This window comes from Mercenaria mercenaria, chromosome 7, assembly GCF_021730395.1.
Source record: "Mercenaria mercenaria strain notata chromosome 7, MADL_Memer_1, whole genome shotgun sequence".
NCBI lineage: Eukaryota > Metazoa > Mollusca > Bivalvia > Venerida > Veneridae > Mercenaria > Mercenaria mercenaria.
The window spans coordinates 39646937-39665640 of NC_069367.1; the positions used below are offsets into that span (position 1 = coordinate 39646937).

General features: G+C 36.0%; 2 protein-coding genes across 11 annotated transcripts; both read left to right on the plus strand.

The window, feature by feature from the left end:
• Positions 1-295: 295 nt before the first annotated feature.
• Positions 296-2986, plus strand: LOC128558239 (uncharacterized protein K02A2.6-like). Its single transcript, XM_053547125.1, has one exon. It carries the CDS (start codon positions 296-298, stop codon positions 2984-2986), a length of 2691 nt encoding a protein of 896 aa, XP_053403100.1.
• Positions 2987-5229: 2243 nt separating this feature from the next.
• LOC123554331 (uncharacterized) lies at positions 5230-18394 on the plus strand. 10 transcript variants are annotated; one of them, XR_008371703.1, is made up of 5 exons: positions 6296-7282; positions 12283-12453; positions 12828-13947; positions 17203-17275; positions 18114-18394. XR_008371703.1 is itself a non-coding variant. In XM_053548173.1 (3 exons), exons 1-3 carry the CDS (start codon positions 13759-13761, stop codon positions 18329-18331), a joined length of 417 nt encoding a protein of 138 aa, XP_053404148.1. In that variant the 5' UTR covers positions 12873-13758; the 3' UTR covers positions 18332-18394. The 10 variants fall into 10 exon arrangements, 1 of the variants encoding a protein (XP_053404148.1); XR_008371702.1 differs by having other exon boundaries at positions 12828-13944; XR_008371707.1 differs by having other exon boundaries at positions 12828-12968.
• The last annotated feature ends 310 nt before the right edge of the window (positions 18395-18704 follow it).

Below are 18704 nucleotides of genomic sequence, written 5' to 3' on the forward strand. Positions count from 1 at the left end.
AATGAAATCCTGCGGAACGTGCGTATTACTGCTGAAAAATCCAAAAACTAGGAAACGCTACAAGGTGAAGTTTGTCGTAATTGAGAATGACAGCACACCGTTGTTAGGTTCACAAGCAATTCAGAAAATGAATTTAATTAAGATACAATATCACAACATTTGTCCCGTAGACTTGGAGAAAACTCAATTAACCATGGATGAAATTGAAACAAAATTTGCGTCAGTATTTGAAGGTGAAGGTCAGTTTGAAAACCACTTACATTTGGAAATAGATGGTACAGTCTAACCTGTGAAAATGCCTGTACGCAGAGTACCAGTAGCTATGAAAGAAAAATTGAAACGAGAGCTAAATCAACTTGAAAAAAGGGGAATAATTGCGAAAGTCGATACACCAACAGACTGGGTTTCGAGTTTAGTAGTTGTCAAGAAAGCCAATGGAAAACTTCGCATCTGCATAGATCCTAAACCATTGAATAAAGCCTTAAAGAGAAGTCACTATTTGTTACCTGTGGTGGAAGATCTGCTACCAGAGCTAAGTAACGCAAAAGTTTTCAGCAAGTGTGATGTCAAAAATGCATTTTGGCACGTGGTGCTCGATGAGAAATCTAGTTATCTCACAACATTTGAAACGCCATTTGCGCGATATCGTTGGTTGAAAATGCCATTTGGAATATCTCCAGCGCCAGAATACTTTCAGCAATTTCTTGAACAAAACTTAACAGGTCTTTCGGGTATTAAGGCGATCGCTGATGACATTATAATTTATGGCAAAGGTGAAACCTACGAAGAGGCTTTGCGCGATCATGACAACAACATGCAGAAACTACTTGAAAGGTGTCAAGAACGAGGCATTAAGCTAAACAGGGACAAATTTCAGCTTCATAAAACTGAAATGCAATTTGTAGGACATTTACTCACGGACAAAGGAGTACAAGCAGATCCGTCGAAAATTGAAGCTATTACGAAAATGCCAAAGCCAACCGACAAAAAAGCTGTCCAACGGTTATTGGGTCTTGTCAACTACCTAGCAAAATTTCTCGATAAGCTTAGCGAGATGTGCGAACCGTTAAGACAACTTACGCGTAAAGATGTTGTGTTCAATTGGACACACGAACATGACGAAGCGTTTGACACAATCAAGCAGTCAGTGTGCAACGCGCCAGTATTACGCTACTATGATTCTAAACTTGAAACAGTAATACAGTGCGTCTCTTCTGAAAGTGGACTCGGTGCAACATTACTGCAGGAGGGACAACCAGTTGCATATGCAAGTCGTGCACTCACACAAACAGAGCAAAACTATGCGCAGATCGAAAAAGAACTGCTAGCGGTGGTGTTTGCATTTGAGAAATTTCACCATTTCACATATGGTCGGAGAGTTTTTGTAGAAAGTGACCACAAACCACTTGAAATTATAAGTAAGAAACCGCTTTTTCGGGCACCAAAGCGCCTCCAACGGATGCTACTGAAATTGCAGACTTATGACTATGAAATTTGCTATAAAAAGGGCAAACACATGTATATTTCTGATACGCTTTCAAGAGCCTACATAGCTAATGGATGTGCTACGCACCTGGAAGACGTACTGTTAACAGACTATGAGAAAGAGATAGAAGCTACATGTTCGTCAGATTATTTGGCAGTTTCGTCTGAAAGACAAACTAGAATCAAGCAAGCTACGCTCGAAGACCAGACATTGGTAAAGCTGATTGAGTGTATTAAGAATGGATGGAATAAAGCGCCGAGAGAAGTAAAGCCGTATTATTCTGTCCGGGATGAACTATCGGTAGATAACGGTATTATATTTCGCGGTGATAGATGCATCATACCAAAAAGTATGCGTAGAGAAATTCTAGATCAACTTCATTCGCATATTGGAATTGAAGGTTGTTTAAAACGCGCTCGTAGCTGTGTGTATTGGCCAAATATAACATCTCAAATTAAAGACTTCATAAGCAAATGTGACACGTGTCAATCATTAGAAAGAAAACAGAGTAAAGAACCGTTAATCAGTCACAGTATTCCTGACAGACCTTGGGCAAAAGTCGGAACTGACGTGTTTACGTTTGATGGCAATGACTATTTGGTAACTGTAGATTATTTCAGTAATTTCTTTGAAATAGATCGACTGTATGAAACAACGTCGAAGGAAATAGTCGCCAAGCTGAAACAGCATTTTGCAATGCATGGAATTCCTGAACGTGTGATCTCAGATAACGCAAGTGTTTACAAATCAGAAAAGTTTAAATCATTTTCAAGGAAATGGGATTTTACGCATGTGACTTCATCTGCAAGGTATCCACAATCAAACGGAAAAGCTGAAAATGCAGTTAAGACTGCAAAACGTATTATGAAAAAAGCAAAACATTCGCATACAGACCCGATGCTAGCACTTTTAAATTTTAGGAATACACCTCAACAGGCTACAAGTTATAGTCCAGCTCAGCAGCTGATGAACAGAAAAACACGAACATTACTACCGGAGAGATCAAATCAGTTTCAGCCTAGCATACCGTCAAATGTTAAGGCTAAACTTCAGAAAAGCAAAGACAGACAAGCCTACTATTATAACAGGACTGCGAAGCCATTAGACTGTTTGCGAGCTGGTGATACGGTGAGAATACAGCCGAATGAAAGAAATAAAACTTGGGAAAAGGGAACTGTTGTCGAAAAACCACAAACGCGGTCTTACAACGTTCTGAGAGAAAATGGCACGGTAGTGAACCGAAATAGAAAACATCTCCGACGGACGAGTGAACTTTTCAATGAACAAAGGGAGGAGACTGTAGAGATAGATCCGAAAATAAACGACCAAGAGTTGTTGCCCCAGACAGATTCTCGAACTGAAACGGAATTGAAACCGCAAACAATCGGTCAGTCAGTGAATTCAGAAACACCTGCAACACCGGTAACGCAGACAAGATCTGGTCGTATTGTACGAATGCCATTGAAGTATAAGGACTATCATTTAACTGATAAACGATGAATTCTTAATATTAACACGTATGCAAGTGTGATTGTTACTGACTTTGTAAATATTAATTTAGAAATCGTTTAGCAAAGAAACAAGTAATGACTTTAACTTTAATCATAAATACTTATTTAATTAAGCTATTCAGTTCAGTATTATCTTCTTTTCCGTAAAAGAGAAAAGATGTAACAGTATTTGATAACCTTCCCATGATGCTTTGTATGTCGTACGTAATACATCGATATTGCGCATGCGATGTTGAGTCAGTTTAGTGAATGCGAGCGGCTTGAGTAAATCTATTTTCATATATACGATATTTGTTGTTAATCATATAATGCAGAGATTAACTCTTTAAACAGAATATAAGAGTTTTAAAGCTAGTTAAAAGGTAAGAGTTTCATATTATCCAAAAAAAAGGAGGAGGATGCATATACATGTATACAATACTAAATTTTATTTACATTTTTTTATATAACTAATTCACTGAAGTTCTGACCTACAAAAGTTTGTAGGCATTTATTGGGGGGACTACAGTAATTTACATTTATTTTGTTAAGGAGGTAGGTTACCTTCATATTTGTATGTGCGCATGTCCAACCGGAAGCTAACGTGACGATTTACGACGACGTTTACGACAAACTAAATGTGTTTGTATATTCATTCTTCTGAATACAAATCATGAACCTGTCTTCGATCTGATGCTTTATGGTTTAATAATTCAGAAATAATGAATAAATTGCCGCAGAAACGCTTCAAAACAATGTTGCCTTAAAATGACGTCACTGACGTCATGACGTTACGTGTCAGTTACCGCGCAAAATTAATAGTTTTTGTCTTGAAAGTACGTAATTCTGTGCATTTTTTTATATTTTAACTATTTTCAGATAACCATTATTTGCTGAAATATTTTTATGAGTCTTTTGCGCTGAATAAAAATCAACATTTTGCTTCTTTTATGTAGTTATATTGAAATGATATGCGGAATGTAAGAAAATGGATGATGGTAACCAATGTTATTTGGTATATAGTTGGGTGAAAGGTTACTTGTTACGGCCATTTTCAAATAAAAATCTAGCAGTTTGATTTGTAATACCTATTTTTCAGGTTCCGTTGATAATTTGTTACTTTTATACTAAAACTAAGATCTAAAATTGTTCAAATTTCGGTAGAAAAATGTGGTTTCTTGAATTGAATTGATGTTACCATGGAAACGAAGCCCGTGACCTATGTATCTAAATGTAAAATTCAAAAGCTTTGACACTGGTCTATTTAAGAAACACAGCTTCGGCTTTTTATTTTCATTTCAACAATATCCATGAGAATAATAGCAGCATGCTGAACGATTTTTCCATGAAAAATGCCAGACGAGGGGTACTGCTGTAAGTATTCTAAGCTGTGAAATTTGTTTGAATAAATGCAAATAACACGAAAATATAACTTACGTTAGAAATAATATGTTTTATAGCTACATTAACTAGAAAGATAATCTTATTCAATATTTTTTATAAGAAACTACGACAAAAAGCAAGATATAAGCTATTTTAAACATCTCTGTTGCCATGGTTACTTTAAACTTTATGAAAAATAGGGTACCATGTAAAGTGCTTGGTATTTTGCTAATAATATTACCCAAATATGCCATGTTGGTCATTAACAGAATGGCACTGAAGCCGTCGAAAACCCCTATTTTTATACATAGTTGTTTAAAAATGAGAGAAAATGCATTACCATGGAAACACAAGCCCCACGACATATACATTTTAAGCTTTTATTAGAAAGATAACGTGCATACTAGTAAAAATATCAATTATGCAGACTTCTACGGATATCAATGAAACTAAATTACACTGAAAAGTAGTAAATATCCGTATTTTCCTTCTTCTTTCAATATGAAATACCTTTGGAGGGTCATGCTCTTCAAACCTGGATAAAATTGAACTTGAAGGGACAGAGACAAACGAAATTGAGATTATAGCAGTTAAAACTTCATATTAGATATCTACACGGAATACAAAAATGTGCTGCGGTTCAACTAATTTGAATTTACCCTTGTAACAAGGTAACCTACCTCCTTAAGTTTAACGTCGCACCGACGTTAATTTACAAAGTATATTTAAGTTCTGTCTGAAAAATAAAACCAATTAGATTTATACTACACACATAAAAAAAAACCGGCCCCAAAAAACGAGTCTCGCAAATGATAGCTAAATTAGTTTGTGCGAAGTTACGCCCCTTAGATTGAACTTTTCCATTTGTAAGGAAACGCGGATGCTGATACTACCAGACAAATATCTAACTTGAACTTCAAGGTTCTAAGTAATTGAATAGCAAAAGAAAAATGCAAGGAACAAAGAATGACAGGTGCGGTTAAATGCTTTATTATGACAAGTCATTTCATTTAGCAGAAGGACCACACTATCCGATCGTCGAGTGCAGTTCAACAGTCAATTTGTCCATCAGGCTCCACGAGCCCGAGGCTGAAATTGTTGACGTTCTTCAATGTTCAAAAATCTGAACAACATTTTATGGTTTTCGTTCATAATTTTCATAGACATTACAGGACAAAATTGAAGACATTACAGGACAAAATTGAATCTTGCACCACATAAACTTGTCTTCAGCTAGTGTGAAAAGTTGTATGGAAAAGATCAGGAAAACCAGACACTTCACCCAGATGACATTTCACCTCTGACATGATAGTTCACCCCGATTTTGGTTGACATCTCTGTATCTGTAGGTTACGAAGCAGAAACCAATACTGGCGTATGACTTCTCCACCCAGTAGTTCTGGCTACCATAACTTAACTGACGCTATTTTATTTTCTGATGGTCATGTCCATAAATGGCATACGTAACACCAGACTTCCGGAAAGTCATCGGTCCGACGGACACAACAGCAAAATTTTGATGCGGTCCTCCGGTTTTAACCCGGATGCGTACCGACTGATCATATCCTGAGAACCGCAACATCTCTTACAAAATGGCGTCATTAAAAAGAACCGGTGCTGAATCCAGAAAATTAATGAAAATACACATCTGCCGAACGTATAGAAAGCAAAAATGAGTATGAAATGAAGAGGTTCTATCTTAATATAAATGATAAATGGCAAAGATTTGTGCCTGGCTAAATGTAAAACAGCGTGTTAAACTGGTAGTTTACACCTCTAGGCTTTATTTGGTTCTGTATTACAAGTTCATTTTCGGTCCAGTGGATTGTTCTTCGGTCCAGCAGATGTTTAGACATGATTGCCGTACCGAATGTCCGGCCACTTTTCCCAACTTTCCGGAAGTCTGTAACACCATTTGGTTATCTAAGGCCAAAAATAATAACAGGGGTCCTGAAATATTTTCAGAGTCTACTTGTCCACGGACAAGTTGGGCCCACAAATCCACTTGTCCGTACCAAAGAAGAACTTGTCCGTACTTTTTAGTTTAAAAAGGAAAGGATCAGCATTATCATTACTAAATAAACAAATAATACAAAGATACACTTCTGTTGACTTCTATTTTGACTGATATAAAGTTTTTATGTTATGACTAGAACCATCCATTTGAAAATATGTTATAACTAGCAAGCTAAGTGACTAGAACATCCACTTGAAAATATATGTTATGACTAGCAAGCTAAGTGACTAGAACATCCACTTGAAAATATGTTATGACTAGCAAGTTTAGTGAGTAGAGAATAATTAAGAACACTTGAACACATGCCATTGACAAAAATAATCTCAGTATGCCTAGAATTTCTACCCTGGTCCCATAACTCACTGAATACTGCACCAGTTGGTCTTTCAGGGGTCCTGAAATAAGCTGTCAGAGTTGTTAAATGTCAAAACAATCGACTGGAACAATTAAGCCACAAATTTTGGCTACTAAACTTTTTTACATAGCGCCAACCTAGCTCATCGATTTTCTGAAAATCAAAAATGAAAGTAGATAACGGGAAACCCCAGACTGGCACTCATTTTCAACTTCACGGTATAATTTTCCAATAATGATCATTAAATGTAGTAAACCAGTCCACGTGTCTATAAATGGCTGCATACATTTTTGTTTTGATAATTTAAGGGTCATAAATGATCACAAACAGATTAGATATTGCCTTTAGGCATGCGGAAATCACAGATGACGCCGATTAGTTTCGTTTTCATAAAATGTTTACCACGGAAATTTTACTTGTCCCCGGACAAGCCAGCTTCTAAAAACTGCTTGTCCGGACCAAGGAATCCACGAATCGGACAACTCGGACAGCTTATTTCAGGACCCCTGAATAATATGTGTGGTTCCTATTACATGGCCAAAAAAAATAGGGTAGGTAGGTAGGGATTTTTTTTTTTGTATTGAAACAATGGTGTATCAGTACATACTGGTGCTTTTTATGTACCCTTTGGTTACTAATCACTCCCTGCAGGATGTTAACCTTCTTTTCATGAAATTTCCTTGCTACTATATTGTTTTCTTCTCCTGATCTGTATATTTATTTCATTCTTTTAATTTCATGTTCGCAGTAACATAGCTTACAAAGTGAATGTTTGACATGTGAAACATATTAACCATCACAGGACCTGGGTATTCAGGTTAGAAAAGTACCTATAGCACGAGTCAAAGATGCAGATATATTAAATATTTAGTTTATTTATGCATTCTGAATATTACAAAGTCCCAAACACAGGCCAGGAAAAAGGTCACTCGGATAAAAATGTTCAGGCACAGGCCCTCATCTGATGTATTCTGTACATTTTGTAATTAACTTGTAAAAAAGGTAAATTTTGCATATATTTTATCATCATGGTAAAGTTTTATAGCCTAATATTTTCTTGAAGATTGACTTTATTTCTATGACTTGTTTAAATATTTAATAGCTTTCAGTTGGAGGATATATTTTAAGTTAACCTATTTTGCACATTGTCTAAAAGTGGGTGGGGTTTGGTGCCTTTGCATGTTTTTATTTTCAAAAAATGCTTCAATATAAGAGCTGCTTTTGCAACAGTTGTCATATTTTTCTTAAATGCAGACTTTTGACTGTTTATTCAGATTGAACTAGAAAACTAAAAAAATGACAGAAATATCCGAAAATCACGATCGCAAAAACGGGTGACAAATACGGAAAAGCGAAGGAAAGCATCAAATTCTTGATAAAATACTTGTTTATAATTTTATTTCTATTCAATACTTATGTTTTCTGCTTATTTAAAGCATTTTTATTGGGTCAAAATGATTTGTTATAGACCGTAACGGCCGATGGCTCATATGATCATATCAAGCACACAAAATAACGATTTTAATTATGCAATTTGTTGTAAAGTATAAAGTGGCCAAACCGAAAAATAATATAACATAAGTTGTAGGCAGGGGTTGCGCTGTTGGTCGCCACAAAATCTGACGTTAATTTGGATCAGTTGGCGAAAGTTTCAAGCGACAACTCGGGCCGAGACATTTTTTTTCTCAATGACTCCAAAGATCATCCTACATAGTCGCTGTAAAGTTGGCTATCGCCTCCGGGCGAAATCCAAATCGCCGAGTTGTTCAGACTGTTGTAATCTGTTTACTTAAAGTTGTAAAAACTAGATTGTAAATTATCGCAAATAACATTAGGCTATACTGCTAATTAACAAGTGGTACAAACACGATAATTGGCCGCTCTTCGCATTGTTTATCAATAAACTTTTACACACTTATCAATTAACACATTGAAAATAACAGGCATTATTGTACTAAATACAAACCGCCAGATGACTACGTGTCAGCCGGCACGTGGCGTGATTGACATCTGTCAGTAGCTAATTAATATACGACGCTCCGCCTACTGCCATACCTCCGCTTGTGGCGGCAAACAGTATTGAAATTCACCGGGTTTTTCATTTTATTTTTTTTTTTTTGGTGAACAATAAAAAAGTTAGGGTCGGCGGGAAAAAATAGGGTCGATCGGGAAACCAGAACCACACATACTACTTTATTTAGCCTAACAAGCGTCAAACCGCAACATCTTGCACCGACTCTCGTGAGAAACTGATGATGTCATGCAAAGTTAATAGCACATGGTTATTTTTGAAAATCAAGATTAGCATTTTGTATATTTTTGAATTTTATTAAATTATAGATAACTAAACAGTTTACCTGGAGTAAAAGCGTTAGAAATGCTTTTCAATTTTAATCGTAAAAAGTAGTAACATAAATTACAAAAAATGTATAACCATTTCAACAAACTTCATGTAAAACATACCTTAGAAGGTTTTATTTCACAGAAAACTTGAGAAAAGATCAATAAATGATGATTCAAGACAGCCTATTTGTTTTCAAAATGAAGAGTACCCTGATATTAGGTCACAACGGCAATGGTGGCCAAAATATTGCAGACAGTGATACCCATTTGAAACTTGTGTGTAGAATTTGTGTTCAGAACTTGTTGCATGTTTTTTTTGTTGTTTTTTATGTCAGATCAAAAGAAAAATTGAGGAAATTATAGCTGACAGACTTCTGGCACGATTTCTGGTTAGGTTTCAGTTTGGAATTCGTTTCAGCTCAGAGATCCATGACAGCATATAAACATCTCTGAGCTGAAATTTTTTAGCTACTCCCGTCAATGACATTTCACCCCAAAATTTCATTTGTTTGGAAATGACGTTTCACCCAATTTTTAGCTCACCTGAGCCAAAGGCTCAAGGTGAGCTTTTGTGATCGCATGATGTCCATCGTCCTTCAAATAACATCACCGCTGAAACCACTGGGCCGAATTTAAAGACACTTCACAGGAATGATCCTTGGGTGGTCCTCTACCAAACTTGTTCAAATGATGCTTTTCCAAGCAGAACTCTGGTTGCCATTGCAACCCGAAGGAAAAACTTAAAAAGTCTTCTTGTCCAAATCTGCAAGGCATAGAGCCTCCATATTTAGCATGTGACATCATCTAATGGTCCTCTATGAAGATTGTTCAAATTATGCTCTTGGGGTGAAAAGAGGCCCCGCCCCGGGGTTCCCAAATTTTACATACACATAAGAAATGTTGTTAAAAATCTTCTTGTCTGAAAGTTCAAGGCCTAGGTCTTTGATATTTAGTATGTAGTATTGCCTAGTGGATCTCTAACAAGATTGTTCAAATTATGCCCCTGGGGTGAAAAGAGGCCCCGCCCAGGAGGTCACTTATTATATGAGTTATGTAGGAAAAATACTTCAAAAATTATCAGATCATAATTATTTCCTAGACTGTTTAGTTATAATTACCTGATGACCCTAAGTGATTAGGGGGTCACCTGACTGTGACCTTGACCTGCTGACCTACTTTCATTATTATTCATGGACGATTAATTTTCGTGGATTTCGTGGTTCAGCTCAACCACGAAATTAAGTCCCAACGAAGAAATTATGCCCACGATAATGTAAATTGTACTCAATGTCACCAAAAAGACACGATAGCCATCTGATCTGGTCCGTAGTTATGTGCATGCGGCAGTACTGACCTGCAGCTTTCATGTAGTTTATGGAGGCTCCATCAACGATAAACATAGAAATGCGTCAGAACAAAACCGACTATTTTATTCAGAAATTTACCCATACGACATGCTCGTCAAAGTAAAAGTAGATACTAAAAATAGAAGTTTGACATAGCGTCATGTGCCAACCACAATATGCTGCGGCTGTTATTTGAATTTTATCGGCCCCGCTCTGCAATGTTTATAGTTACTGACATGTAGTAAACTACTACTACTTTGGGACTGTTAAATATAGTTTAATTGCTAGATTTGCGTCTATTATATATTATTACCGAATTCACATAACACGTTTCTCGGCAGGAAATAACACATGCACAAGTTCAACAGCTTGTAATTTTAGATACAGACGCGCATTCATTTTGCAAAAACAACAACTTTCGGATGAAAGTCTAGCAACCAGTTAATAAAAGTTTATGTAAGGATTACTATGTTTATTATTTATACTAGTACTACTTAATAAAAACAACAGCCATTTATGTAACTTTTTCATGATTCTTAACCATTTATATTGTATCAATCGTGTGCAAAAATACATTTTTTGCAACATAAAATAAGTAAATCTATAAAAAAATATTAATTTGCAATACAATTTCATACTAGTTCTTGTTTGAAACACGATCAAATAATCAGTGTGATGAACTTTATATTTGTTTGAATATGAATGATAATTGTGCAAGACTATATCCCAGGTGCTATGGTTTTGTCACATTTTAATTGGTGCCAACTTTTCTTATTGAACATTTCAGTTTCATTAAGTTTTGCAAATTAGGGGTCGTTCAATAATAGATAATGCGGTCGTTAATTGGCACATGATCACTCGCTAATCTCCTGCGGCGTAGATTGCAAATTCGGTAACCATGGTAGTGCTGTTTGACATGTGTAAGTTTCACATGTAAGAACAAAATGATATACAAGATCTACCGTATTCCTGTGGAAACTATGAAAAAATTTTCAAAAATTGAAAATCCATGAATTAACGCCCCCACCAAACAGCCGTTTTGGCCAAAACCACGAAATTTCGTGCCTACGAAATTAAATCATTTCACAGTATAATTACTCAGGTGAGTGATCCAGGGTCATCATGACCCTATTGTTCTATTTTGACATGTAATGTAACTTTTTGGTAACAATTTTAACTGTGTAGAAGCCATTTCAGAAAAAGAAATAATTTGAAGTCAAATGATGTAATGCAATTTTACAAAAGGGAGTTATAAATACTTTTATTAGAGGTAGCTTTACATATCATAATATCACAGGAGTCTGAAATTCTATCAGTAAGACTCCAGAAGTCTTATCTTTAAAAAAATGATACCCTCTTTATATTAAATTTCATAGGGGGTCTAATTTTTTATGCCTCTGAAGGGAGTCATATTAGTTTTCAACTGTCCGTCCATTAGTTTGTTTGTTTGTTCGTTCGTCACGTTAACTTTTTGCATGAAGGCACTTTACTCGCGAACCACTGCACCCAGGACCTTCAAACTTCACGTGCTGATAGTACTTATTGAGTACACGTCCCCTACTAACTTTGGGGTCACCAGGTCAAAGGTCAAGGTCACCAGGTCAAAGGCTGCGGGGGCATTTGTCACCATTAGTGACAGCTCTTGTTAAAAGATAAAAATACCTGAATAAATATATTTTCAGGTTAAATCTTCTACAACAATTAATTTCTTATTGTTCTTTATATCCTAGATTGAAACAAGACTGTCAACTGGAAATGGTACTGATGACTTTCTATTAATTCTTTAAATTACACTGGAAAAACAGTTTTTAATTGTTGATATTTATAATTCAATAATTATATGTAATTTCAAATCATTTCAGGTGCCTATGATGAAAACTAGATACTGGTGTTGCTGTGTACGACGCAAGGACAACCACTGGCCCTTCAGTATCTCAGAGATACAATGTCTTCATACATGGTCCAGCACCACACACTCACCCCGGTCACGGCCCGGTGACCCACTAGCAGCTAAAAAGATTCTGGCACAAGATGTATGTATTTATAGTTTATTTTTATCTTACACATGTACAATAGAACAATATATTTTATATTGCAATATGTATTACATTATTATATTACATTATATTTCAATTTTACGATTAACTCATGTCATTATGCTCATAGGCAGATACGTATATTTGGTCAAATTCTTACGCATCATGTTATATGTCAGTGAACCAACACTTTTGCAATGTGACATCTATTGTAACCATTTGGGAACACTGAGATGAATGAGATATACATGACCACTCAATATTGAAGTGATAATCCTAAAGTAACATTGATGTACTAATTCTTATTTTGTATAAAGAAAGAAATAGTCCTGAATTTTTCTCACTGAATAAATATTTTATATTTATTTTAGTTTGATGAATTCCTGAAGGAGCCATTTCTGGTATGGGATGTCCACGTGACCGGAGAACGCCACGTGATATTCACCACCCAGACGTAGCTGAACCTGTTGACCAGAGCACGGAAGTGGTATCTACACAGGACCTTCAAAGCAGTGCATACACAATTTTTAGCTCATCTGATTTTTTGAAAAAAAAATGATGAGTTATTGTCATCACTTGAGCGGTTGTCGGCGTCGGCGTCTGCGTCGGCGTTGCCTGGTTAAGTTTTATGTTTAGGTCAGCTTTTCTCCTAAACTATCAAAGCTATTGCTTTGAAACTTGGAATACTTGTTTACCATCATAAGCAGACCCTGTACATCAAGAAACATAACTCCATCTTGCTTTTTGCAAGATTTATTGCCCCTTTTGAACTTAGAAAATCAGTTTTCTTAGTTAAGTTTTATGTTTAGGTCAGCTTTTATCCTAAACTATCAAAGCTATTGCTTTAAAACTTGCAACACTTGTTCACCATCATAAGTTGACCCTGTATAGCAAGAAACATAACTCCGTCCTGCTTTTTGCAAGATTTATGGCCCCTTTTGGACTTAGAAAATATCAGATTTCTTGGTTAAGTTTTATGTTTAGGTCAACTTTTTCTCTTAAACTATCAAAGCTATTGCTTTGAAACTTGCAACACTTGTTCACCATCATAAGCTGACCCTGTACAGCAAGAAACATAACTCCATCCTGCTTTTTGCAATAATTATTGCCCCTTTTGGATTTAGAAAATCATTTTCTTGGTTGAGTATTATGTTTAAGTCAACTTTTCTCATAAACTATCAAAGCTATTGCTTTAAAACTTGCAACAGTTTTTCACCATCATAAGTGGACACTGTACATCAAGAAACATAACTCTATCCTGCTTTTTGCAAGAATGATGGCCCTTTTTAGACTTAGAAAATCATGGGTAGGACAATATTTCTATTACACAAAAAAAATCAGATGAGCGTCAGCACCCGCAAGGCGGTGCTCTTGTTACAGCTGTGTTCAGTCGATGCCTTCATCCGAGTGGGCGTCAACATGAAGCAGGTGCTACTGATGTACATGTGCTAATTTCCAGACGCCGGAAGCAGGATTATGTTGCCATGAGTTGTTACATAGTTTAATACTTGATTGAGGATTTTTAATTATATATATAATAATTAAATACAGTCGAATACCGTTACCTCGATATTCAAGGGACTGTAAAAAATTGCAGCGACGTATCCGAAGTTCGACGTAACGATATCGACTATCTGGGACAACTTGTACTTGTGTCGGACGTCTTAATTGTCACTATATCCAATGCCTTTTTTTAGAGGGTTTGAAAGGGGAAAGAAATGATATAACGAAAATACGATTCTAATTTTATTGACAAATAAACATCTTGATTAAATAGTACATACTTACATTTAAGTTTTAAATTTTTCAAAATATACGTGTAAACATTAGCATTTTATTCCTTCCATAAACAAGTCTGAATGCAGCTGTAATGTTCCTAGTTGAGTAGTCATTTTGACTGTGCTTCGATAACAAAAATTTGCCTGTGTAATACGCATATTGTTACTCAATCCTACATGGCAGATACAGAAAAATATTTCATCCAAATTAGTTGTTATATTGGAAAACAAGTTGCCCACTTGCACACTGTTTTATAAGACTAATTATTGGGAATTAAATGCAAACTTCCTAACATTTGAATTGGATTAAAGATTAAATAACAAACACACTAACTTGATTATGATAAATACATCGCCGGACAACAATAGGTTGCTTTTCACACCTTACAGATAACATGGATATTTTCTGACACGCTGTGATATCGACGAAACCAGGTGTAAACACATTACAGGTAAGTTGACGGGACTGATAAATATCATCGAGCTAAACAAAATATCGAGCTAATCATACCGAGGTAATGATAAATAATTACATTAGAATATATAGGGAAAAATCAGGACTGACTAAAATACATCGTGCTAACCGGAGTATCGAGCTAACCGATATCGAGGTAACGATATTCAACTGTATTACAATTTTTCACAGAAATATCATTAAATTTGAAAGATTTTTTTTTTTTTGTATTCATATGAAAACATCTTAAAGGGAAAGGCAATGTTGTTCTTATGTTAATTCCGTCTGCTGGGATTTCTTAAATCATTTAAAGAAGTGAAAAGAAAAATCAAAATCGACTTAAAGAGCATTTAAATATTTGATAAAAGATGTCGGCTGTTTTGTTTCTATGGCAACAAAAAAACAAAATGGCGGATTTATCAAATTTATAGATACATATTTGAACTGTATTTACTTATTACTGTTAAATAAATTCTCTACTTCTTCCACTTATACTGAAGGAAATTACCATGTTTTACATCTAACTCTCAAGAAACATATGAAATTAATCTATTTAAAAGGTTATTTGCTGAATAAATAATTCAACAGTGTGTAAATGACATCATAAACACACTAAGATGGCAGCCTCTGTGATCAGCCACTTGTTTAAATTTCAGACTTACATACCTTTTTTAGATAGTGGTCCGATTTAAAAATGCAGCGTTATGAAAGTCTTGAGGATGACTTTTGTATAAAATTAAGTTATTGACAGGCATTCCTTGTCCTTTAAAGACATACAGTTTTTAGCCAATCAGAGCACGAAGTGCTCAAGGTAAGCTATTGTGACCGGTCATTGTCCGTCGTGCGTTGCCTGTCGTGCGTCATGCGTCCACATTTGCCTTGTGAACACTCTAGAGGCCACATTTGTGATCCAGTCTTTATGAAACTTGGTCAGAATGTTAGTCTTGATGATCTCTAGGTCAGTTTCGAAACCGGGTTATCTGGGGTCAAAAACTAGGTCAGAAGGTCAGATCAAAGGAAAAGCTTGTGAACACTCTAGATACCACAGTTTTGACCCAATCTTTATGAAATTGGTCAGAATATTAGTCTTGATGATCTCTAGGTAAAATTTGAAACTGGGTCATGTGGGGTCAAAAACTAGGTCAGTAGGTCAGATCAAAGGAAAAGCTTGTGAACACTCTAGAGACCACATTTGTGACCCAGTCTTTATGAAACTTGGTCAGAATGTTTGTCTTGATGATCTCTAGGTCAAGTTCGAAAGTGGGTCATGTGGGATCAAAAACTAGGTCAGTAGGTCAGATCAAAGGAAAAGCCCGTGAACACTCTAGAGACCACATTTTTGACCCAATCTTTATGAAACATGGTCAGAACATTAATGTTGATGATCTCTAGGTCAGGTTCGAAACTGGGTCATGTGAGATCAAAAACTAGGTCAGTAGGTCAGATCAAAGGAAAAGCTTGTGAACACTCTAGAGACCACATTTGTGACCCAATCTTTATGAAACTTGTTCAGAACATTAATGTTGATGATCTCTAGGTCAGGTTCGAAATTGGGTCATGTGAGATCAAAAACTAGATCAGTAGGTCAGATCAAAGGAAAAGCCTGTGAACACATTTGTGACCCAATCTTTTTGAAACTTGGTCAGAATGTTTGATGATCACTAGGTCAAGTTCAAAACTGGGTCATGTGGGGTCAGAAACTAGGTCACCTGGTCAGATCAAAGGAAAAGCGTGTGAACATTCTAGGGGCCACAGTTGTGACCCAATATCCATGAAACTTAGTCAGAAAGTTCGGCTTGATGATTTCTAGGTCAAGCTTGAATCTTGGTCATGTAGGGTCAAAAACTAGGTCACCTGGTCAAATGAAAGGAAAATCTTGTGAACACTTTAGAGGCCATATTTGTGACTCAATCTTTATGAAACTGGGTCAGAATGTTTGTCTTAATCATTTCTAGGTTAAGTTTGAATGTGGGTCATGTGGGGTCAAAAACTAGGTCACTAGGCCAGATCTTTTCAACACTCTAGAGACCATAATTTAAGTTTGAAACTTAACACAGTTGTAACCAAATCTTTATGAAATTTAGTCAGAATGTTTGTCTTGATGATCTTTAGGTCAAGTTCAACTCTTATTCATGTAGGGTCAAAAACTAGGTCAGTAGGCCAGATCAACTCTGGTGAGCGATATATAGGGCCATCATGGCCCTCTTGCTTAAGATACAGCTTTGAAATTTGGATGACATGTACAGTTTTGCACACCAATCTTAAAACTGACTTTCAGTGACCATGAATGTGACCTACTGACCTACTTTCTAATGCTTTAGCATCAGTGTGCTATTTTAAACATGTGGCTTGTATTACTCAGGTGAGCAATTTAGGATCATCATGACCCTCATGTCGTATTCTTCTTGCTTCAAATAATAAAATTGTAATAAATCAACAACACCATTAAAAATGATATAATAATCATCATTTAAATAACATTTTATATAATGCTTTTAATTCCATTAAATTCAGATCCTGCGGAAGGTTGTTGACATTCTGGAAGAGGCTCCAGCAGTAGAGTGCTTCACCATGGACTTTGAGATAGGTGTGTAAAATACATGAACAGTATTTGAGGAAGCATGCATTAATGCAGACTATTACAAATGAATGAAACAATTGTACAGTTTCTATGTTTATAACAAAAATATCCAGGATAAGGTAGATTAATTACATTAGATACATAATGACAACAAAAGTATTAATCATTTCTAACGATATTTTACTAATTATGTAAGAGGTCTCTAATATATATATGAGCCACGCCATGAGAAAACCAACATAGTGGGTTTGCCACCAGCATGGATCCAGACCAGCCTGCGCATCCGCGCAGTCTGGTCAGGATCCATTCTGTTCGCTAACAGTTTCTCCAATTCCAATAGGCTTTAAAAGTGAACAGCATGGAGCCTGACCAGACTGTGCGGATGCGCAGGCTGGTCTGGATCCATGCTGGTCGCATACCCACTGTTGGTTTTCTCATGGCACGGCTCATATTATCATGTTTTCAGCTCTGTGGCAGGCCCTGCATGAGGGAGATGTTCCCTAGTACTAAGCTTAAGGGGTGTGCCTTCCATTGGTCACAAGTTAGTACGTTAATTTCACAAGGAATTAAAACTTATTAGTGTAATAGTTTGTTTGTTTTGTCACCTGAAAGGATTGATCTAATTTAAATATGTTAGGCCTGATAAGTTTGTTTATGATGTCACTCAAAATTATTGGTTTGATTTAATTTGTTAGTATATTTGTTTATATTAAATGTCACCTAAAATTATGGTCTGATTTAAATATGAAATGACGATGACTGTAATTATTGTTAAATACACATATTTAAAAAGAAGTGTACCATTCCTCATGAGTTAATCCAAATTAAATTTAATGCCTTGCAGGTTCTACAAAGACACATCGGAGAATTTGGTCTTGCCAGAATGTACAGAAAGCGCAAGTCCATGCACAATCTAATCTGCAAATTGTTAGCGCTTCCATTCCTCCCTGGAGCAGACATCTAGCGGGCCTTTCGGAAACAACAGGAGCAGGGGATAGACGGGTTCACAACCAGTCCAGGACCTATTCACATAATTATGTCAATGACAAGTGGCTCGCATAGCTCCAAGTGGCCTGAGGAGGAGCGGTCCTTGTAGCATCAGACCATCCGTACTGACAATGACACAGAGGGTAAGTGAATGTTATTTTTTACTTATTTTACCTACAATACCAGTAGTGATTTTGAGGGTCAGTAAAGTCTTTTGTGAAGTGATAAACCAAATTTAAATGAGCCTCAATTCATAAAAAAATATATATATAAAAAAAACTTTATTCGTAATAAGTAGGCAAAATTAGGACTAAAAAAAAAATTTCTTTGTTTCCGGTAACATGCTCAAATAAATTAGGGTAGGTAGGTCGGAAATTTTTTTGTGGGGGTGGTGGGGGGGGGAATTTTTTTTTATTAAGACTTTGGAAATTATTTTTGTGTCAAAAAA